General features: G+C 37.9%; 1 protein-coding gene across 6 annotated transcripts in view; it reads right to left on the reverse strand.

Moving 5' to 3' along the window:
• Positions 1-2,049: 2,049 nt before the first annotated feature.
• Positions 2,050-23,793, reverse strand: part of LOC141434238 (organic cation transporter protein-like) — a 27,978-nt gene continuing 6,234 nt past the window's right edge. For 5 of the 6 annotated variants that reach the window (XM_074096612.1, XM_074096617.1, XM_074096616.1 and 2 more), the window contains exons 3-12: positions 18,616-18,777; positions 16,787-16,949; positions 14,973-15,094; positions 12,595-12,827; positions 11,815-11,984; positions 10,881-10,989; positions 9,203-9,390; positions 6,555-6,653; positions 5,256-5,383; positions 2,050-4,552 (exon numbers count right to left, since the gene is read on the reverse strand). In XM_074096612.1, coding sequence (XP_073952713.1) covers positions 4,476-4,552; positions 5,256-5,383; positions 6,555-6,653; positions 9,203-9,390; positions 10,881-10,989; positions 11,815-11,984; positions 12,595-12,827; positions 14,973-15,094; positions 16,787-16,949; positions 18,616-18,777 — 1,451 coding nt within the window. In that variant the 3' untranslated portion in view covers positions 2,050-4,475. The remainder of the gene's footprint in view (positions 4,553-5,255; positions 5,384-6,554; positions 6,654-9,202; positions 9,391-10,880; positions 10,990-11,814; positions 11,985-12,594; positions 12,828-14,972; positions 15,095-16,786; positions 16,950-18,615; positions 18,778-23,793) is intronic. The other variant, XM_074096618.1, reaches the window with a different exon arrangement.

Genomic DNA, 23,793 nt, shown 5'->3' on the forward strand with positions numbered 1-23,793 from the left:
TGCGTTATCGGGATATTCAACCGGCAATCCCTGCCAAGCCCTGGTTCTCAAAGATCTATCTTTGTAAGCCTGCAACTTATGATGTCTCGTATGCGAATGGGGCATGTTTGCACACCCCAACATCTTGCGAGATTGGGCATAGTGGACAGCTCGGCATGTGAATGTGGAGCTGTCCCCTGTGATCTTAATCACATAATCCTCGCCTGTCAACTTTATGATCGTTCCTCATTTCTACAACAGCTGTCACTCCTTGGCGTTCCGTTTCCCGTATCTGTTCCATCCCTCCTTGTAATTAATGATAATTCCTTATATATATTTAAAGCTCTATATACATTTCTATCTCATAACAATATAAAACTATAAGTATTATTATTTATCTTACCCTTTCTGATCTTTTCCAACCATTTTTCTAAATTCCGATCCTTAACGCATTTCCCTTATCTAATTCCGTTTCCCCGTTTGGCTAAATGCGCCAAGAGCGCGAAGCTATAAAAAAAAAAAAAAAAAAAAAAGGAAGTCCGAAGCGCACTGAAACACAGCGTTCGGCTTGCCCCAACATTAATCTTATTAAATAATATGTTGAGTGGCGCTCATTCGATGTTCTTTTTGTTAATTTTTTCGTTCCAAATGTTTTTTTTTTTCTCTGTCAGTGGCCAATGCTTCCTGAATTTCGTCAAATGATTGACTGTCGCTGTTTTATATGCATTTAAACGCATATGTATGTAGTCGGTACCCACATTTGCGGTACTTTAAAAGTGTTAGTCTCCCAACGTTTGACGTTGCGAATCGGCTGAATCGGCTTTTTTGTGTTCAACCGTAATCAGTATAAATTAAATTAAAATAAATAATATCATGGGACAGTTCACACCAATTGACATATCCCAAAGTAAGCTTAGCAAAGGTTGTGTTATGGGTACTAAAGCAACGGATAAATATAATTACATAGATATACATACTTAAACACCCAAAGACCCGAGAACAAACATTCGTATTTTCATACAAATATCTGCCCCGGACACGGGATCTAACCCGGGACTCAAGCTTCGTAGTCAGGTTCTCTAACACTAGGCCATCTGGTCGTCTAGTATAAATACTAAGTAATTTCGTTTTCGATACTTAAAACAGATTATGGTTTGAATCTTAGTTTCGGTGGAGGCCAAAACTTTTTTCTAGCGCATTTCTAGTGCTTATTTTTAAGCTTGTGTTCATTTCAGCTTTTATAAATATGTGTTAACTAGTGTTCACAGATGTGATAATTCGATAAATAAATAGTTCGGTAGGTCTAAAACTGACAATTATCATATTTGACGTGGAATAACAACAAACCTGATCTTTATTCCTCGTAGTACCACCAATTTGTTCCACCAGTGGCACGAGAGGCTGAGTCTGCGTGCTCTAACTCAAAAACGGTTGAACGTGAGTATTAATAATTTAATGTAGACAAATTAGAAGAGAACATAAAATTTTCTTTCTTAATAAAACATAATTATCATAAAAACCTTAGGAAGCGGAATATTAAAATTTGCACAAAAAAAACTACTTTTCACCCTTACTTCTTTTTATTCCTTACTTCTGTCCATTGTAAAGGTTGCCTGGAAGAGATTGCTCTGAAGCGATAAGGCCGCTATTGCTTACCTTATGAATCTCTATGTATACCTACCTGTGTTTTTTGTACTGCTTCCTGTGTTGGTGTGCAATAAAGAGTTATTGTATTGTATTGTATTGTAATATTAAAATAATTATCTATAGGTATAAATATCTATAGGTACATTTAGACGACCAGATGGCCTAGTGGTTAGACCTGACTACGAAGCTTGAGGTCCCGGGTTCGATTCTCGCGTCGGGGCAGATATTTGTATGAAAAATACGAATGTTCGTTCTCGGGTCTTGGGTGTTCAATATGTATTTAAGTATGTATCTATCCATATAATTATATTTATCCGTTGCTTAGTACCCATAACAAAAGCTTTGCTAAGCTTACTTTGGGACTAGGTTAATTGGTGTGAATTGTCCCGTGATATTTATTTATTTAAATAGACAAAAACTAGGTTTAAGGAAACGAAAACATTTAATCAAATATTTTTATTGTATTTTTAAATTACTTTACTACAGCAGTCATAACCAGTGATGCGCCGGGACTTTTCAATCATGTATCCGGCACGGCACGGCACATCACTAGGATAACAATAGACACTTAACTTTTACTTGTATGTATGTATATACATATTTACAATCTTACATTTATAAGAAATAAGCATATACATAGGGTCAGTTCATACCATGTAACGTATCGCAAGTCATTTCTACGAGAGTAATTTTAAAGTATGCTTATTTATTACATTATAATGTTATTACTTTGCTACTTCGTTAGACAGCTAGGTACGTCTGTACAGTCGAGTTCTTAAATTACTATGCAAAAATTTGATCAAAAATATGTGAACACGACTCTATTGTTAATGGCGTAGAAGCGTGTTCAGATATTTTTGATGAAATTTTTGCCTAGAAGTTTACGAACTCGACTGTACAACACATATTTGTCTTCATGCACACTCTTAGACTTACATAAAAGTTCATACTACTCATGTGTTATTCTATACTTAATGAACGTGCGTCATGTGGTGTGCCAGTATGAACATACCCTTAAAATCATTTCATTACAAACAAACCATTGATTGTATATTATTGATCATAGAGAGGCAAGCTCCTGACATTCCATGTACTCGTATAAAGTCTACTACATATTTCCAAAGCTTAAAAAATGTAAATCTAATAAATGACAAATTATAAATCTAATTAGGTCTTAAAAATAATGGAGTCCAAGCCAGTGCACATTTTTTTCCGTCTACATTGTCTGCGTATTTGACGTCAGTGCCCTTAGTGTAAGTTTTCGGTTACAAAATACGTCTCGATCGCGTTCGCGTTAAAATCTCAATTTATATGGAAACACGAACAGCGCCTCTAGCGGAACGTTTGCGATGTTCGTGTTTCCATACAAATTGAGATTTTAACGCGAACGCGATCGAGATGTATTTTGTGACCGAAAACTTACACTAAGGGCACAGAGGGGCTACTACGAAACTCGAACTTTTTGTTATACTACTCAAAAGAATATAGGTAAGGGCCACTTGAACTTTACCGGTAAAATGATATCAAAAATATGTTTGCGTTTTTAATTAAACAGTTGAGCAGTCAGCCGGTGAAATTACTGGCACTTGAGGTATCCCATCTTAGGCCTCTAGGTTGGCAACGCATCTGCAATACCCCTGTACCCTTAGTGTAAGTTTTCGGTTACAAAATATGTCTCGATCGCGTTCGCGTTAAAATCTCAATTTGTACGGAAACACGAACAGCGCCTCTAGCGGAACGTTTGCGATGTTCGTGATTCCAATACAAATTGAGATTTTAACGCGAACGCAATTGAGACGTATTTTATAACCGAAAACTTACACTAAGCGCACTGGTGTTGTAGATTTTTATGGGCGGTGGTGGTCTGTTACCATCAGGAGACCCCTTGCCCGTTTGCCATCCAGTCGAATAAAAAAAACATTAAATTGAATTAAAAGTATTTGTACTGTGTTCTGTTGTATTAATAAAACCATTTTTAGACAAGGAATGTTATGAAGAATTATATTTTATTAGTCATTTCGTTTCACCCATAAAATTCATGTGACCCTTATTTTCTTTTGAGCAGTGTACATCCCACTCAAAATGAGGTATGTTTTGTCTGTGCGTGGTGTCATAGCTTAAAAACGAATAGACCGATCTTGTTTTTTTTTATTCGACTGGATGGCAAATGAGCGAGTGGGTCTCCTGATGGTAAGAGATCACCACCGCCCATAAAAATCTACAACACCAGGGGTATTGCAGATGCGTTGCCAGCCTAGAGGCCTAAGATGGGATACCTCAAGTGCCAGTAATTTCACCGGCTGTCTTACTCTCCGCGCCGAAACACACCAGTGCAAGCACTTCTGCTTCACGGCAGGATTAGCGAGCAAGATGGTGGTAGCAATCCGGACGGACCTTGCGCAAGGTCCTACCACCTTGATGCAGTTTTTTTAGTTGAAAGTTTCATTAAAATCGTTTTAATGAGGGTTCTTCAAGAGGCGAATAATCGGTAGATGGCCTTTGGTACCGTGGGGTCCGTTTGACGTTTCAGTCTTACTTGCGATTGACTCGTTTAGATATTTTATCCAATCACAAGCGTTTCAGAAATGGAAAGCAGATCTCACGATACCAACGCCATCTATCTAGCGATATTTTGCCTGACGAAAAACTTTAAAATGACAACGCCGAGTGTTTTACAAATTTTCCAAATTTTTTTTGTTTGATTATTATTGTTTGGTCAAAAAAAAGAAAAAATATAATAATCTAACAAACAGATGGAATTAATAATAATTTTTCAAAAATCTAGCCTATTGTGTCCCTGTATATAAATGCTATTTCAATTAGTCTTGGAAAAGACGGTCAGATTTCCCTCAGGTCTCGGCTTCCGACTGCACCTCACTCGGAGCCGACCTGTTCCCTGGCAGCAGGAGACTTAGAGCTGCGCATACTGTGAACAAATATAATTAGTGTTACCAACGATTATTATAGACCAAGAGCCAGTGACAGCCAGACCATCCTTATTTTATAAAAGGTGATTTTATCTTTCTTCAATACATAAGTATAATAAAGCTGAAGAGGGTCGAAAGTCTGTAATACATGGAAGATATTCGAAAAAACGTTAGAACAGTTTTTAGAATTTTGTTATGTTTGTCTATTTATCTGTTTATCTATTTGTCTCTTTATTTGAACGCGCATCACGTGAAAACGGCTGAGCGAATTTTGATGCAAACTTTACTAATCTGTCGAAAAAATCCCCGGCTAGGTTATAGGCTAAAAAATTTAACCCCTAAAACGGGGGGTAGCCACTACACTCGATTGAATAAAGTATGCACTTAAATCTTATGGCGCTACTTATTAAAGACGCTACTTCGGCATATCTACTTATGTAAATCTGGTGAGAATAAACCCTAAATAGGTAATAATAATCTGGCAGTGACATCCAGGTAGTCCCGTCAGGATCGTCTTCGCAGGAAGGAACTCTTCAAAAGTTAATGGCACACACAAGAAACTTTGCATGATTGTTCAATTTCTATAATTCGTTCAATTTGTACAATTCGTTCATATGATAAACACTAGCTGACGTTGCAGCCAGGGTCATCTGCTCATGAAGAATTTTTTTAGCATCATTTAAAGTGAAAATTTCCACTTACAGAACAGCAGAGCAGCAAAGCCGTAGAAGGCAGCTGCGCAGGCGGCGGCGAGCAGCGCGCCGGCCGCGTTCGCGCCCACCACCGAGCCGAGCCGGCCGAACATTAGCACCGCGCCCACTGCCGTGCCCCTGGTTACAACAAAATCAAAAATAAACGAACAAATGAACCGATACCACAGGAGACCAAACAGCTGGCAGTTTCCTCGCTCAACGCATCAGTCTTGCGATCCAGCGGGGAAATGCTGCCAGATCTTTGGTACCATGCCGCAGGGTCAAGTTTTAGATTTATTATAGTTTTAGCTTATTCAATTTTATTGTACCTAATATACCTTTTATATAAACACTTATAATAATAAAAATATATTAAGGAATGAACCGATTATAATGCAGTTTTTTCAGGTAAAAGCAAACAAAAGGTTTTCAGCGGTGGTTTTTAGCCGTTTCATTAAAATCGGTTGAAACACGGCTGTTTTTGAGATATTGAACTTTGGAATGACAATGTCAGCAATGTCGGGGGTTAACACTTTTACACTTGGAATCACGTTTTCACCAATTTTTCGAAACTTTCATAAAACAAAACTAACCTAACCTACTATGTACTACCTAAGAACAAAAGCTTTTTTTTTTGTTTCGGAGAAAATTGAGAGTTGGCAAATGAAACATTTGGCAAACAATTCTGCGAAAAGACTACTAGCTACTCTATTGTTGTCTCTGGTTTCATCTTGCTCTTACCTTTCTGTCATAGTTTCCTGCCTGTATTACGTACGTGTGTAAATATTTTATAGCAAATGAATCCAATTTTATTACATGAAAAATAAGACCATCAAAATAATAACTGCCGTTTATCTTTTATTTACGAAAAACACCACACCAGTAGTCGAAGGAGCTGCTTGCGCATTCGCTCTGCAAACAAGATGAGGGTAGAAAGAGATGCTGAATGCGATTGCGAGCGCCCGTGGATTAGACAATATGGCCTCTGAGGCCGTTCAGCTCGCAATCAAAGCAGGCTCGGAATCAAATGACAGATTTTGCATACAAAAACTGTCATTTGATTGCTCGCGAGCGCCAAAAAAGTTTGGTGGGCATTTTGACTTTGATGCAACAAACCTTTTTTTTTCAGAATTAGGTAATTCTGGCTTCTCCTTACTCAGAATCACGAGTACCTACTATTGATTTAAACGAAGAAAAAAGTGTTCCTAATTTTTTTCCATACAAATAATTTACGCCGTCGCTATCGAGTACGGTCACTGTAAACTCATGGTGGTGGTACAGGTAATACGGCCTCCGGTTTCAATTTTACCTCAAAGTAGTGGGGAATAGCTGCACTGCATAAGCTGTCAGTGGACCGATGCCCAGCGCAGTGATTTGAAGAGCCGACATCATAATGCCGGCCACCGTTCTGAAACATAATAGTTATTTATGTGGCTGGTGCATAATGAGAGGCATTAAAGTACGAGTGTGGTTTTATGAAACGAGCCGAAGGCGAGTTTCATAATAAGATCACACGAGTGTTTTAATGCCTAATTATGTATAGCCGCATACATAACTTTATCTACATGCATATCATAAGTTTTCTATAATATGTTCAGATATGGCCTGTATTTTGACTTTGACTTTGACTTTGACTGAATAATAATTATTATCTACATGCATGTCATAAGTTTTCTATAATATGTACAGATATGCATTGTTAAAAAAAGTATTACCGATACTTTAATGTAAACATTAAGATGCACTGTACTTTAATGTGAACATTAAGATGCACCCGCAGATACCAGGTTTCTTAATAAAGGCCATTTGATAGTCGTTTCTGAACATATAATAGGGAAGTTATGATATGCATGTAGATAAATACATTTAATATTTCTATTTTATACAGAAACCAGGGTACCGTACCGTTCCTCTCACTCTCGTGTTAAATAATAGTACCTGGGCGAACGAGCTTCGCTCGGGCTAATACTCGATAGCGATTTTCCTAGAGATAAGGCCAAGCTAGATCGAGTTTTTCACCCCCAAAAACCCCTACATACCAATTCCAAATTTTATCGAAATCGTTGGAGCCGTTTCCGAGATCCTCAAAAAAAAATTCAAAGGTTAACTGGAAGAGATCCCTTTAGGGATATGTTCGCCTTTGTACATGACATCTTATTATCCTGTGTTCTGTTATTTTCATGTGTTTATACCGGGTGTGGCCTGTAATATGAGCAAATAATTAAAAGATACTCCTCAAACTGAACAACATTAGTTCAGCGAGTTTATAAAAAAATATTTTTTATTACACTTTTAAGTTTATTCGAAGAAGCAATGTAAAGCAAAATGTTTGATGTTTGTAGCGTGACAGGCGACGTCAGTTGTGTTCTAGGATGGGCGTACATTGATAACAGTATTTAATTTGTATGAAAAAAGAAAATTTCAAAGACTCCATTATTTTTAAAAGTCGCTGAACTAATGTTGTTTAGTTTGACGAGGACGATCTGTTTTATTTTGTTTCTCGTATTACAGGCCACACCCGGTATGTACAATAAAGAGTTTTACAATACAATAATAATAATAATAACAAAATCTTTATTTCAGATTAAGATTACATATCGCATTTTGCAGGTGGTAGGACCTTGTGCAAGGTCCGCCCGGATTGCTACCACCATCTTGCTCGCTAATCCTGCCGTGAAGCAGCAGTGCTTGCACTGTTGTGTTTCGGCGTGGAGAGTAAGACAGCCGGTGAAATTACTGGCACTTGAGGTATCCCATCTTAGGCCTCTAGGTTGGCAACGCATCTGCAATCCCCTGGTGTTGCGAGTGTCTATGGGCAGTGGTGATCTCTTACCATCAGGAGACCCACTTGCTCGTTTGCCAAACAGTCGAATAAAAAAAAATCCATATCATGTCAGTACAACTTACAGCCTAACCCCTTATTCATAAAACTTAACAAGCCTATGTTAACTAACAAATGCTTTGTCCCTTTCTAACAAATACAAATGTCGAAGTGACAGATAAGGACAAACGAATTTTAGCGGCATTTTAACTAAAATAGGTTTGATTGTCGTTTATGAATAAGGGGGTAAGTATCTATTATTAGAAAATGATAACAATACAATACAATATGTATGTATATACAAGAATTGCTCGTTTAAAGGTTTAGATAGATAGATAAGCGTCAGCGAGATGGCAAGATAGGAAGTTCGAATTTTGTACTTCCTAGTTTTTGCTCAGAATTCATTGATAAAACAAATTGTCTAATTTTTTATTTAGGCGTTACTTTACGGAGGTCCATAATCAATGATCTATAAATAATTTCTTACTACTTTGATCACCTTTTTTTTTCATGCAGCTCCTCCACCTCCCATACTGTAAGAGTACACATAAATCCAACTATCACCACCAGCACACTTCGCTGAACGTTTCGAACTCAACCAGAGTTCATCCTCAGAGCAACACTACCGAGAGTAGCACCCGGTGGCATGATGAACTACAGTGAGTAACAACTGTTGTTTTGAAATGAGCTCTGGTTGAGTTTAAAACGCACCAGCGTAGTGTGGTGGTGGTGATAGTAAAGTTCGGTTTGTGTGTGTTCTTTACAGTTTGGGGGTGGAGAGACTCCATGAAGACACATTTGTTTTACAGATGTAGCTATCTTCAGGCCCCTGTTCCCCGCTGGGCACACTGGGCACGTGCCCAGGCCCCGCGATGCATTAGGGGCCCCTAATCCCTACTCAATTACCAAACGATAACCGATAGCAACTCTACCCGCCTGAAAATCAGGCTTAGGTACCGAATGCAGCATATTGTGCCCATGGCCTCTAATAGGTGAAAGACGGTCCTGGCTATCGTAAGACCGTGGGTGGGCAAAGTAATTTTTTGTGGTTCATTGGCAAATTGACATCCACCGTGGCGTTCCAAAGGTGAGTCTTTGAACACCATCAATAAAGAATATTCTAGGCGTGTCTTCACCTGTTCTTCAGCAGTCCAGACAGCAGGCAGTTGGTGCCAACACAGAAGTACATGCCCACAAGCAGAGTTTTCTTCGATATGGGGATCAGACTGACCGCCATGACTGCCAACCCATAAACCACTGTCGTCACCGCCATGATGATGAACGTGTCCTGGGATATACTGTCCACACAGTCCGGGGAGACTGTCTGGAAAAAAAAGATTATTGTTAGAGAAGTTAAAAAAATAGTCTTTTTTAACTCCGGACGCAAAAGGAGGTGTGCCGTAAGTTTGACGCCAATGTCTTGCCTGTCTGAATCATCGTAGCTCTCAAACAGATGGATAGATGAGATCAAATAAAAAACGCTACGCCACTGCTACGCTAGCTGACGCGGTAAGTACGGATATTACTAATGTATGGGATGTATCCCAAAATATTTTACTCAAATTATCATTTGACAAAAAATCATTTGTTAAAACAACTTATCGCAATTTTATAGTTGATATTTATTTTTTTGGCAAATTATTGTTTCATAAATAATTACTTAGTCCTGTTTCATATTACCAAGTATTGTTTAGTCAAATGTATCGTTTGGTATAACGTACTCTTCCCAAAATATTGCATGGCTTAATAACCTACTCTTCTGGTAGCAGTTCGTTTCTGTGGGGGACGCAGTTATAACCTAACCTAACCTACTTTTCTCATAGCAGTTCGTTTCTGTGGGGGAAGCAGTTCTAACCTAAACTAGATTTCTGGTAGCAGTTGGTTTCTGAGGATGGTTCGTGTGAGAAGTGTCATTTTGAACAAACATTTATTTTGGAATATAATATTAGCCAAAAGAAAACGTTTGCTTAATAAACGTTTGTCGTAATAAAACTTGACAAAGTAAAACTATGCCAAATGATAATTCGACCAAATGAATAAAATACGAAATATAAGAATGCTAAAGATTCGTTTGGGAAATGAAACTACTGCGAAATTTGGCGAAAAATATTTTGCCGAAACGGCAGTACACCGCAAGGGGCGGGTGGACCGGTGGACGCCCTATTGAAAAGTAGTACGAGCAGCGCTAACTGCGCGCGTCGCGTGCAACGGATTTTACCTGCAGGCCCACCCGCGCCCGCGCCGCTCAGTGCACGCGCGCCAGCTAGCGTAGAACCTAACTAAAGCATTTTGAGGGGATCCCACGCCCCAATGACCTTCGATCTGAATTCCTTACTTTTCTAATGATTTTTGTAGCTTATTATATAAACAACAACGGCTTTAAGCAATATAGTATCCCATATTTACTTCAAAGTTCATTGTTTTTGAGATATTTGGCATCAAATTTGAACAGTTTTAGGCCGAAAAACTGGTTTTCTGGCCATAACTTTTGTGTTAATTAGTTTCAAATGAAAACCATCGACCAGTTTTTAGAGACGTCAAAGACAAACCCAAATATGTAGATTTCGTATAATGTTAGATCTTTCACGTCAATAGAGATACGAAATAAGTGTTTTTCAGACAATGTTTAAAAAAATCATACAAATTTAAGTATTATTTTTTTTCAAAATCCGGTAAATAAAAATAGAGATAAAAATTGGAGAATCGATAGCCGTTTGGTTTATAATTCTATCTGTAGTGCAAAAGTAGGAGATACGATTCAAAACTTGTCAAAAATCGATGACAACTTCGGGTAGCCCCTTAAATAACATTTACCTCGTTAACCGCCTGGTTCATTATGATACAAATAGTGCCCTCTTCCTCGCCGGAACCTTGCATCACCTTGTTTATTGTGTCAGGCGCGAATAGAAAAAGGCCATTTAATCTGAAAATTACATGCAAAAATATATTTACTCCCTGTTAATCCATTGAATAAATTTGTTTCACGGATAAATGTGATGCAGTCTCTGTTTGTTTTGCTTAATTTATCCGTCAAATAAAATTAATCAATGGGTAGTGAAACAGCCCCTTAGTGGCTCTGCTACTACCAAATTACTACTACTGCTAAATGGTCCCTTATAAAGAGTCAATTTACAATATTTGAAAATCGTTGATGATACTCATATTGCAATGCCCCCTTCAACGTTAAAATTAAAATATTTTAGTCGCAATTGTTTGTTACGCGACATTGGAGTATCATCGACGATATCTATCTGGTATAAATCTGTTAGATAGTGTTTTTTCTTGTGGTGTAGGTATATACCCAAGTATCATATTTGTTTCATTATTGAGGAACCTGCGGTACCCAATACAGTGAGCATTATTTTTTGCGTGTATACTTATAATGTGTATTCCACCCAGCTTTCTTAAATTCTCTGAAGCGGTGAAATAAAACTAGACTGAGTTGCTCTGAAAAGAGTGGAGAGTTTTATTATTCACTAATACTTGACACATATATAAGTTTATAAAACTAACTAAATAACAATTCTTACCTGAAAAGAGAAACAACATTAAAGCTAATATTCCACCACAGTAATTTCACTTCAAGTACAATTTTAAATAAACGCTTATTACATTACTTGCACTTTTTCTGACAAGTCACTCAGTGACAGATCAAACAGCTGTCATCTGTCATCAACTCTCATACGAGTAGCTACCTTCAAACAGAAAATAAATGAAGTGATACCCTCTTCTTCATTTACATACTTACAAAGAAAACAGACCGAACATGAGAAAGCCGGTCAGCGCCAGCCACTTGAGGTGCGGCGGCCGGAGCAGCGCACACGCCGTCTCTGACCTCCTGATGGGCGCCAGCTCGCAACTGGAGCCTTCTTCTGAAGCATGATCTGATTTCCCGTTGGATTTCTTCAATGCTGTCACCTGAACATGGAAAGCACGAGTCAAAAACTGTTCGGCGACTAAAGATTAGCTAATGGGTGGCGGTGATTGCTTTTCATCATGTGACCCGCCTGCCCGTTTACCCCCTGTCATATAAAAAATAAATAAATAGTAGGTAATTATCTCGGGAACACATTGGGAAAATTCGCCGTGGAAGTGAACGTGGTTGCAGCAAGCGTCCCGGATTTATGAAAACCCGAGTTCGATGCTTGGCTTTAGCATTTCGTTTTGTTGTGTTGGGTAAAATCGACGGACAACCGAAACTAGTATTCCGCAATCGAAACCGAATTTTGGTTTGTGTATTAATTTCGACGGAAACGAAAATAGAATTCAGGGCAATGCTTATAGTGACATTTTTAACTTAACTTTTATGAAGCCAAATAAAATTATTTTTTAAATTAAAATACGTCTAAAACTTAGAAGAATGCATTACAAGTTTCACACTATTACCGGTAAATATATTACTTTATAAAAATATCCACATTTTAATTTATAAAATAATAAAATACGTTAAAAAGAATATTTACGCCATCTAGTGATTAACTCGCAAAAATCGAAAGTTCGATCGAACACCAATGGTAAATTTACTCACAGGGTAAGCATCAACCGGTGCTCCATGGTTCCTCGCGTAGATATGGCCCAACACTGTCAAAGCCTCCTGCTGTTTGCCCTTCGTCATGAGGAACTTGGGGCTTTCCTTCGCCTGGGTCAGCCAAACGGCCACTAGGAGGAGAGGCAAGGCATAGGCTGCAGTCAGGAAACGCCAGGGGTGCACCTGGATTCCGATCTGGGTCCAATCGAAGGGGAGAATGCCCCAAGCTAGCACTGGAATGCAAATGTCGCTAGTGAAAATCTCTGGACAAGTGCGAGTTTAAATTTCAACCCTAGGATAAGACATGAAATTCGGCGCTGGTTGCTTTTGGTTGCGTTGGTTGCGTTTGGTGCGTTTGGTTGGTTGTTGGATGCAATGGATAAACTACATAATACGAAAAACGAATTCGGAAAGTCGGAACTTCAAAATATCGATTTTTATAATTCCGAATGTTTTAAAACTCCTAATATGAATATTGCAATTTTTTGTAAATCCGAAAATTAAAAATACCTAATGTTTAAAATTACGATTTTTAAAATTCCGAATTTTAATGAACCAAACAATAAGAAGCCCGACTCAATAATAACCCAAAATGTCAAAAATACGAATTCCGATTACTAAAATACCAATTTTCTAAATTCCGAATATCATACAGCGATCAATAATAAATTCCGACTAATTAACTTAAGCTATGTAGGTTAGATTGGCCTAAAACAGTATTTACTGTTATTGATTTTCAGCAATGTGACATAAGGTCGACGGAGCTCCGCTTCGCGGAGCTCCTATTCCGCACGGCTATGGCGCGAAGCAATGTAACCTAACCTAAGTATGCAGGTCAATTTATCTAAATTGATTGATATTAATTCGAGATTCGAAATCAAGATTCCGATTATTAAAACCACGAAGTTTATTTTGCCGAATGTCATATTTCCGAATTAGCGATATAATTTCGGAAAATTGATAATCGGAATACTGTACTTCGGGTCAATAACATTTCGTGCTTTACATTCTTCGGAGTTTTAAAAGTCAAATATAAAAAAAAAAGATATTGAAATTAGATAGATAGATAGAAACTTTAATCCTCATAACAAAATAACATGGCTCTATACACGTTTTTGATAAAAACAAAGGAATAAACGAACAAAAAGGAATAAATTCAATTTCAATTGTGAAAATCGGAGTTTTAAAAATCGGAATTAGCAAATTCGGAATAAAATATTTCGGAGTATCTGGGTGTTCGATGTTAATGAAATTCACGATTTAATTTTTAGGAATTCACACGGGAATTTACAAAAACCCTGAATTTCCATTCATTTTCTGGGTCTAGTATGGTTAAAGGCTAATAAAACATATCTTCAATATTATTGTAGTTTATATTTCACATTAATTTAGTCATTTTCATAATGTGCTTATTCAATCCCGTTATTGTTTTGATAACATGATAACTGTGGTGTCACAAGGTGAACTAACCTTATGAATAAATTAATATAGATTAGGATGTACTGTCAAATCTTAAATTATCTAAGGTAAAATCTCTCGGGCAAAGATAATTGAACCTGTCGGACTTACTCATAATATTTACTTTTAGTAGCTGCAAGCAAATAAATATGTTTTTAACGTTTAGCCGTTTAAGATCGTTATCTAATATTTTAAAAACAAAAAAAACGGGTGTTTTGTTTGGAATTAGAACTCATATTTATGTTCTGCCTATACGCGGCAAGTTTCCTGCCAATTGGTCCATCGGGGCTCCCTAATCTCCCGCCAATCTTGATCGCTTGCATAGGTGTACGTTAATAACAGCGAGTCCATATAACCATCCGAAAATTTAAGACGTCGTTGAGCAAAATTACGCAAATAAAAGCAAATAATATTATGATCGTTTTGTTCATGACGTATGTCACCACTGATAAGGAAAGGCGAGTAGCTATCACAAATCACAATGAGGGCTATCGCGTATGAATTCGCAGCTAGAGGCACTAGTGTAGTGTGAGGTTTCCGAAAAGTCAAATCTCATAATTTTTGGGTGAGCTACGCGGGTTTATTTACAATTAGAATAGTTTTGTGAATATTTTGCATTACCTGAAATTAATTATGGCAATTATGCGTTACGGGGCAATGAATGTCTGTGGTTTGAGACAGTTTTGTCTTTCGGAAACTTTTGTCCTCCCTTTTTCCGAACAAAACGGGACTACGCAACACTGTGGTTGCTCGATATTTATGGTACGATTTTAAGGTGTATTAAATATGATTTTATTCTAAACATTGTTTTCACGCCCGTAATAACAGACTTTGAAACACTTAAAAACCTCACGCAACAGTGGCGCCATCTAGACAGACAAAAAACGATAGCCCTCATTGCTGCATTGAATGTGGCTTACATGGGCTGAGCGTGGAGGAGGTCGTCAGGAATCCGTTCATGATGAGGAGCGCCAAGTCCCGCCTCTTTTGCGGGAGCATCTCGCTGGCGTACGCCCAACCCAGGGACGAGGGGCACGACAGACTGAAAATAAGGCAGTTGTAGTCACAGGCGAGAGTTGTATGCCAGAATCGAAGCAAGTGGAAGGATGTTGTCTCTGCCTATACCCCGTCGGGAAAGGGGCGTGATTTTATGCATTCAGTACCGGCAACGCACATGCGTTTTCGTTACTTTTACCCGTTGCCTTCGAGTTCCAGCTCGCTTCTGAGTTAGATTTGAAATTTACTTAAAAATGTACGCTTTACTGTGAAGGAAAACATAGTGAGGACCTGAGGGGCTACTCCGAAATTCGAAAATCGAATTTCGTATCGTACCGTTCCTCTTATTCTCGTATTAAATAGTGTGGAGTGGCAAGCGACCGGGTCCCGGCACACCCTTGTTTGGCACGCGACCGGCTCCCGGCAGCCTGTCAAAAACCCTTGAGTGGCAAGCGACCGGCTCCCGGTCGTTGGCAGGTGTCGTATTTCACTAATAAATATAAACTGGTAGACCTATATCTCGCTTGCTTATTCTTGCAGAATGCGTTCATAAATAGACAAGGATGGCATTTATTAACGGCCGCGACAACACTACGGAAGAAATTTCGTTTTTATCGTTTACTCAAGTTTCACTGTGTGGCCGCTGCCGTGCGCTGGTATTTTTGGAAACCTCGTATTATACTATTATTCGATATTGAAAGACTATAAAAGGGTTTTTTACGAAATAAATCAGTGTTTTCTACAGGTAATTGTTTTATTTTGTAATTATAGTTATTTAATACATGACTGAGAAAAATTTGGTTATCAGATATTTGATAATGAATAATAACACATTCACAGAAATTGAAGGTCATTCATTGTTATTTAATTAGATATGCCATTTTATGCTAAACTATCACTGTAAGGCTTATCTATAACATTAAAGTGGTTTTTTTTTGGTGATATTTTTTATAAAATTCGCGAATTCGCGAAATTAATTCGTAGGCACTGTTCGTAGGTGTCAATGCGCCAAGGAAGATTTTATCAAAATGGCCGCGCCATTTGACAGTAAATTTTAAATATGGCGCTGCCACTCCAAAGGTAGCATCAGAGGCACAGAATAAGTAATAGTACAAGTACAGAAGTTTCACTGCCGTACAAAAGTGACGTTTAGGCATAAGAATCGTGCCTACTGTATGCTTCTCTGTCTATCGCATAACTCGTGTTCACTCGCACGCGTTGAGTCGCACTGATCGCCTCAACGTTGGGGAGGCCCGGTATGTACTTCTGCCGGCGGAAATGGCCTAGTGACACCCCCCTGTCAGAGGGACGAAAGACACGAACTTCGGTTTTCGAATTACGGAGTAGCCTCGCTGCACACGTACGCCAGCGAAGAGATTCAATGGTGTGTGTGATGGCCCAATCCGTATCGGGCACTGGGATCTACGGCCCAAGCCCTTCCATTCTGAGGTCTGTGACCTGTAGTAGTACTATACAGGGTGGAAAGTTGAGATGGGGCAGCAAGGGCAGCTACTAGATCCCTTGCTGCTACGCGAAAATGCTCTTAGGAGACCTTTACTAACTTTTTGAGTGATGACAATCAACATTCACAGATTTTTGATAAAATGTACAGTCAGCGAGAAAATCATCAGATCAATTGGCCAGGCCATACATTTAACACTTCTTTGATCTGTCCCTTGTATGAGAAACTGACATGATCACCTGGAGAGTTCAAAGCCTCAACAAAAAAAAAACTTACAACAAAGAAGCCGCCAGCTTGCACAGTGCAAACGTCACCAGGTTGGGCATGACGGAAGCTGCGAAGCCCAGGACTCCAGACGCAGCAGCCGAGCACAGCAGCACCGGTTTGCGCCCCAGCGAGTCCGCCGCCCGGCCCCAGAACGGTGCGGTTAGGATTACGCCTGGTGATGGAATAACAATCATCCTCAACATCCTGCTGATGCGAGTATTATAAACGAGAAAGTTTATGAGTGTTTAGATATTTGATACTCACACCTAAAGGCTAAAAGGATAATTATAAATTATCCGTCGCGCGCAAACGAACTCACTAATAAAAGCTCATTACTCATTTTATAAATACAGAAGTACTGTCTGTCTGTTAAGTACATTCGCGTTTGTACCGATTCACCGATTTAAATGAAAGAAGATCGATAAGGCGATCGATAGGGCTTACGAGTAGTGCTGCCCATAAATTAAAATACCTCTAATGATTTCCTTTCTTTACGGTCTAGAAAACATTATTTTCAAAATTAACGATTACTATTGAATTAACTAAATGACGATTAGTTCTACTGATAATACTTTTAACGTAACAAATAAATAAATTAATTAAAATTTGCAGGTGGTAGGACCTTGTGCAAGGTCCGCCCGGATTGCTATCACCATCTTGCTCGCTAATCCTGCCGTGAAGCAGCAGTGCTTGTGCACTGTTGTGTTTCGGCGTGGAGAGTAAGACCGCCGGTGAAAACTACTGGCACGTGAGGTATCCCATCTTAGGCCTCTAGGTTGGCAACGCATCTGCAATACTAATGGTGTTGCAGATGTTTATGGGCGGTGGTGATCTCTTACCATCAGGAGACCCACTTGCTCGTGTGCCATCCAATCGAATAAATAAATAAAAAATATTTTGACTTCTGCCTGGGATTAGATCTTAAAGCGATTTAGTATTCATTCTAGTGTTAACCCAAGGAGCATGATACACTGTGTATTTAGAATGCGTTTCCACCAAAGATGTGCGACGAATGTGTTTTCATGAACCGATAGAAACGCTTCATTTACCTATCCTCGCACAGCACAGCTCTAGTGGAAACAGCTGAGCGGAGCGAGGATAAGTAAATGAAGCATTTCTATTGGTTCATGAGAAACACATTCCTCGCACATCTCTGGTGGAAATGGAGCCTTAGTTAGGGCAGTTCATTAAGTTAAGTTAATGGTTACTTGACCTGAAATGTAAATTTCTGTTTTTTTTTTAATTTATGACGTGGAAGCAGTCTACACCCTGTAATTATATTATTATTATTTTTGTATTTTTTTTTTTAATTGTATACTGTAGATTTTAAACTATTTTAATTTGTAATTATTTTATGTTGAAAAAATGACTTTCTGCCAAGTTTCTTGCGGCGCATTCTTCTTGGCAATGATGGTCTTTCCGAAAGCGCTGGTAGTTTAAAAAATGACGTGTAAAAGTGCCCATTGCGGCCTATTTACTGAATAAATGATTTGAATTTTGAATTTTAAATTTGAATTTTGCATCAAATTATCCGACTTCCATCAAAAGTGGTTAATCTCCTTTGGTATGGAGGTAGTTTGAGTCTGGGGAGGACATGGGGTAGTTTTTGTATAGTCTTTGCGAAAAAGCGTTAATTCTAAGAACTCGGGCTGCTAAGCAGACATGCCACTCCTAGTCCTATTCAGTCTACTTGTGACCACAGCCGCTGTATTGTACTCGTGTGTTTAGCGCGATAAGTCCCGATTGTTTGTATTTAATATGAGTGAAAATCACGAAAGTTCTTCGCATATGCTAAAAAGTTCTTCGCAGATGCTAAAAAGCTAGTTTCCAATACAAACCTATATTAGGCATAGAGATGAGTATCCCCTTCAGGCTGTCAGGCAAGTCCAGGTCACAGGCTGCAGCTGGCAAAATGAAGGCGCTTCCGATCATCTCGATGAGAGCTGCAGACAGCGTGGCCAGCATCAGGGTGCAGTGGAACAGCTGATATTTGCCAGCACCTTGCGAAAAAATTTTTTTTGTAAGTATTTTTTTTGCTGACTGTACTTTTTGTTGTGAACTTGCGTTGTCATTTGATCTGCATGTGTACTGAATTGTAAAATGTACTTATGTAAAAGTCGTGATGACCTAGTGGAGTGGTGTGACCTATCCTATAGTCTCTCAAGATCGTGGGTTCAACCCCGGGCTCGTATTTCGTTCTTTTATGTTTTTGGCCAAATAAATAATATCGAAAATATGAACTGAAATATAGATGCATAGAAAAACCAGAAAAATAAGACCAGCGCGGGGAATCGAACCCAGGTCCTCGGCATTCCGTGCCGCGTGCTATACCGCTACACCACCGCTGGACAAAGCTTTTTTTTTATAAAACGAGGGGCAAACGAGCAGACGGGTCACCTGATGGAGAGCGATCACCGTCGCCCATGGACACCCGCAACACGAGGGGAATCACAGGTGCGTTGCCGACCCTTTTAGGAATTGGTGAAAGGTGAAAGTAACAAAAAATTTGGAATTGAAATAAAAATACAAAAAGCTAAAAAAAAAACAATCGAATAAATAATACATTACTAACAGGGCAGGCTGAATAAAATCTTTATATTAAGCAGCAATCAGAATCAGAGAGCCTGCTGGTAAATAATTGCAATGATGTAGACAGACAGATGCAAACGGTATTCTACGACAAAGGCCTAGCAAAATGTAAAAAATTGTTGGAAGTTACAAAGTCTGAATTTGAGTTATAATTAGATTAATTTATTAATTTATTTATTTATTGTTATACCAACAGTGTTTACACAGGAAATTACATTAGATTTACAATGGTTCTTATACTATATGTAACACTAACAATAGGTATATACAGCGCTCAACGTATATGTGAATAGATTAAATAGTTTTTAGATCATTTAAGTTAAATTTTACATTAAATCAAGAAAAGAAAAATTTAAGTACCTACTCATAACCAGTGCTAGTTATTGTCGCCTTTGAAATGATTCAACAGTTTTTGCCTGAATGACGCGTATGAATCGTTGAAAATATCAATGTCATGTGTTTCGATTTCATTATAATATAATAATAATTTATTTCCAAAAATCATACACATCAGCACATACAAAGTATATCTGGCAGACCCCAAACTAGGCAGAGCCTGTATCTTGGGGCCTTGGAGTGCACTATGCTATTTAAAGATTATCATACTATCTGCAATACGTAGTAGACGCGAAGTGGAACTTAAAGTAAAATGAATGTAAACACCATACAATTTAACAAAACTAAAGCGGAATGAACAAAAAAAAAAAAAAAAACCTGTGTGTGTGTGTGTGTGTGTGAGAGAGAGAGAGAGAGAGAGAGTGTGCGGTTAGTGAGGTTAGGGGCTGACACGAAGAATTATATGTTCTCATTATACGATTCAGGGGACAAAATTTACCAAGATTGGTTCTGTGTTTTTCTGCCAAATTAATGCCATGGTTAAGTTACAGATATACGTTATTTTAACCTCCCTTAAAAAAGCCAGGCTGCCGGTACCACACTGCATTGTATTTATGTTTTAGTCGAAATTTGGTGACATTCAATTTCTATAACCTGTAACTCGATGATTAGTGCTTTGAAATTCTTGTTCAACAGCTGTTCATCTCATAAGCAATTTAAGAGTAAGAAAGAAAGAAAGAAATAATAATTTATTTACCTAAATTACAGCTAAAAAGCACAGACAATCTTATAATATTAGGCACCAAGTAAGAAAATAAAATAAACATTGTGCCGAAAGAAGTAAAACCCGACTGCCTTAAAAACTATATTTATTGTATATAGTTAGGTATTTGAGGTTTATATATGCATTTATATTTATTCAAATGTTTTGCTCTATTTGTCGATCCTTGTTTTTTGGATTGCTCCTCTACCACTCAAAGGTTGACTGGCAGAGATCCCTGCAGGGATAGTCCGCCTTTGTCTTAACACAACTTTATTTATGTAACCTTTTTGTTTTTCCTTTTTGTACAATAAAGAGTATAAACAAACAAACAAACAAACAAACTAAAAGGAAGAAAATAAGTCTAGTGGTCTAGAACTCTGTCAAGAGGTTCAACAGTCGGGACCCATTACGAAGACTTTTTGAGCTGGTTACGATTTGAATGGGTCCCGACTGTTGAACCTTAAATGAGCTTCTTGACAGAGTTCTAGACCACTAGACTTATTCTCTTCCTTTTAGTTTTTAAGGCAGTCGGGTTTTTGATTTTTTAAATTTACTTAATGTTTTTTATTTTATACTTTTTGATATTTCTGTGAAAATAGTAGATTAAAAGTATTATAACCCATATATTTAGAATGGGCTATTAGCTTTCATTTGATTCCCATATTGTTACAATACAAAAGATTTTTTTTTATTCCTTCGCCAAATATTTTTTTCGCAGACGCCATATTGAAATATTATATACCCTATGTCACTCCGACAGTTATGACGAATCCAATGATACCTCATATGTTACCAGGACCAAAGAAATGGACATACATACCCACATACATACATACATACAAACATACAAACATACTTACATACATACATACATACATACATACATACGCTCGAAAAACATAACCCTCCTTCGGGCAGTCGGGTAAAAAAGGGCCATACTCAGCGTATTGCTACAACAAGCCGCAGCGCTGGTTTTCAGTATGACCCTACCCTTAACACACATACCTACTCGTAGTTAACACAATAATATCTCAGAGATATTAGCTGCTTCCGATCTCGGTCAATCGGTCAAATGAACTAGTTCAGTCTTTTAGTTCCTTTTGTTCTTTTAGCTCCGAGGAGCGGCTCCGACCGAAACAGGGAAAAGGAAAGGGAAGGGAGCGAGTTTAGACTCGAATCGGTCATGAACTGAACTGGGAGCTAAAGATCGGAATGTTAAAAAATAAGGAGTATAATAAAAATATAACGTTGTAATCAAGATGAAAACAATCAAATATTCATTTGTTGTCGTAGTTTCGTTTAACCGGGTTTCTAAGCATGGTTCTGTGGTATCATCAAACAAGCGGACAATGTACAATCTATCTTATCTATAAATATAAAAGAAGAAACTGACTGACTGACTGACTGACTTATAGATCAACGCACAGCCCAAACCGCTGGGGCTATTTACTTGAAATTTGGAATATATATTCCTTAATAGATGTAGACGCGCACTAAGAAAAGATTTTTCGAAATTCCCACGGGATAGGGAAATATCTAAACTTTTTTCGCTTCTTTGTTTGTTGTCGAATTTCTGAAACTATTGAGCCGATTTAAAAAAAAAATTTACCTTTCGTAAGCTACACTATCCTTGATTGACATATGTTACAAAAAGTATCCATGGATAATGCAAAATTCCCGCGGGATAGAAATAAATTGATTCAATTTCGGGGCTGATTTAAAAAAATCTTACATATTATGTGACATGACTATCTCCAAATGACAAAGGCTACTTTTTCTTCGGGAAATTACAAAATTCCCATGGGATAGAAAATCTGAATGCAACTTCGGGGATGATTTTAAAAATTCTTTCACCAATAGAAAGCTACACTATTCCTCATTAGTATAGACTACCTACTCTTCTTCGGGAAAATGCAAATTTCCCGCGGGATAGAAATAAGTGAATTCAACTTCGGGTCTGATTTTAAAAGTTCTTTCACCAAAAGTAAGCTACAGTATTCCTGATTGACATAGGATACGTTTTTCGGGAAATAAAAAATTCCCGCGGGATAGAAATAAGTAAATTCAACTTTGGCACTGCTTTTAAAAAATCTTTCATATGATATAATTGACTATCCTCGATTGACATAGGCCACTTTTTTTTCGGAAAATCTAAAATTCCCATGGGATAGAAAAAATGAATTCAACTTCAGAGCTGATTTTAAAAAATTCTCCACTAATATAAAGCTGCACTATTGCTGATTGGTATAGATTACTCTTCTTTGGAAATGCAAATTCCGCAGGATAGGAGAAGTAAGAATTCGGAGCTGATTTTAAAAATTCTTTCACTATTAGCAATCTGCAGTTCTCTGATTGACATAGGCTGCTTTTCTACAGAAGAATGCAAAATTCCCGCAAGATCGAAATAAGTAAATTCATCATTGGGGTTGATTTAAAAATATATTTTACCAATTGGGAGCTACATTATCCCTGATTGGCATACGCTACTTTTCTTCGGGAAAACGTAAAATTCCCGCGGGATAGCAAAAAGTGAATTCAACTTCAGGGTTGATTTATTTATAATTCTATACCTAACTCTGAACAGTACCATGACTGGCTGACTGACAGACAATGCATAGCCAAAACTACTGGTGCTAGAGACTTGAAATTGGCATAGATGGACCTAAAGTAATACAGAGGTGCACTAGGGAAAGATTTTTAGAAAATCCCATGGAATAGGAAAATATCTCAATTTTGTTTGTTTGTTGGGGGTAATCTCTGAAACTACTGAGCTGATTTAAATAATTTCTATTACCAATATAGAAAGCTACAATATCCTGATGGACAGACTTCTTTTTTTTAAATGCAAAATTTCCGCAGAATAAAATAAGTGAATTCAATTTCGGGGCAGATTTCAAAATTCTTTCAATAATAGAAAGCTACAATATGTCTCATCGACAATTAAGAATATTAAAATAGATCATAACAGTAATATCATGTCCCGCGTAGGAAGTCGCCAGCAAAAGAAACGCGTAGTACTTTTAACGTCTTTAACGTTTCAGCGAAACAGGGTTTCAGAGTTGGTACAATTATGAATGATTAATTACGTATGTAGGTTGATTTTCAAATTCCAAAATGTGCACCATCTGTCTAAACAACGTCTTTTTGAATTTATATTTCCATGAAAACACGAAAAAAAGAATCGCAGAAAGTAATTTTATGTTGATTGTTACCCCCAAATTTAACGCGAAGCGAAGCCGCGGGTAAAAAGCTAGTGTAAATAAATGCGTCTCTCTCGCACATGAGCAGGATACGCTTTGAAATAATACTAATTTGTCTCGTTCACATT

The sequence above is a fragment of the Choristoneura fumiferana genome, chromosome 13 (assembly GCF_025370935.1).
Source record: "Choristoneura fumiferana chromosome 13, NRCan_CFum_1, whole genome shotgun sequence".
Taxonomy (NCBI): Eukaryota; Metazoa; Arthropoda; class Insecta; order Lepidoptera; family Tortricidae; genus Choristoneura; species Choristoneura fumiferana.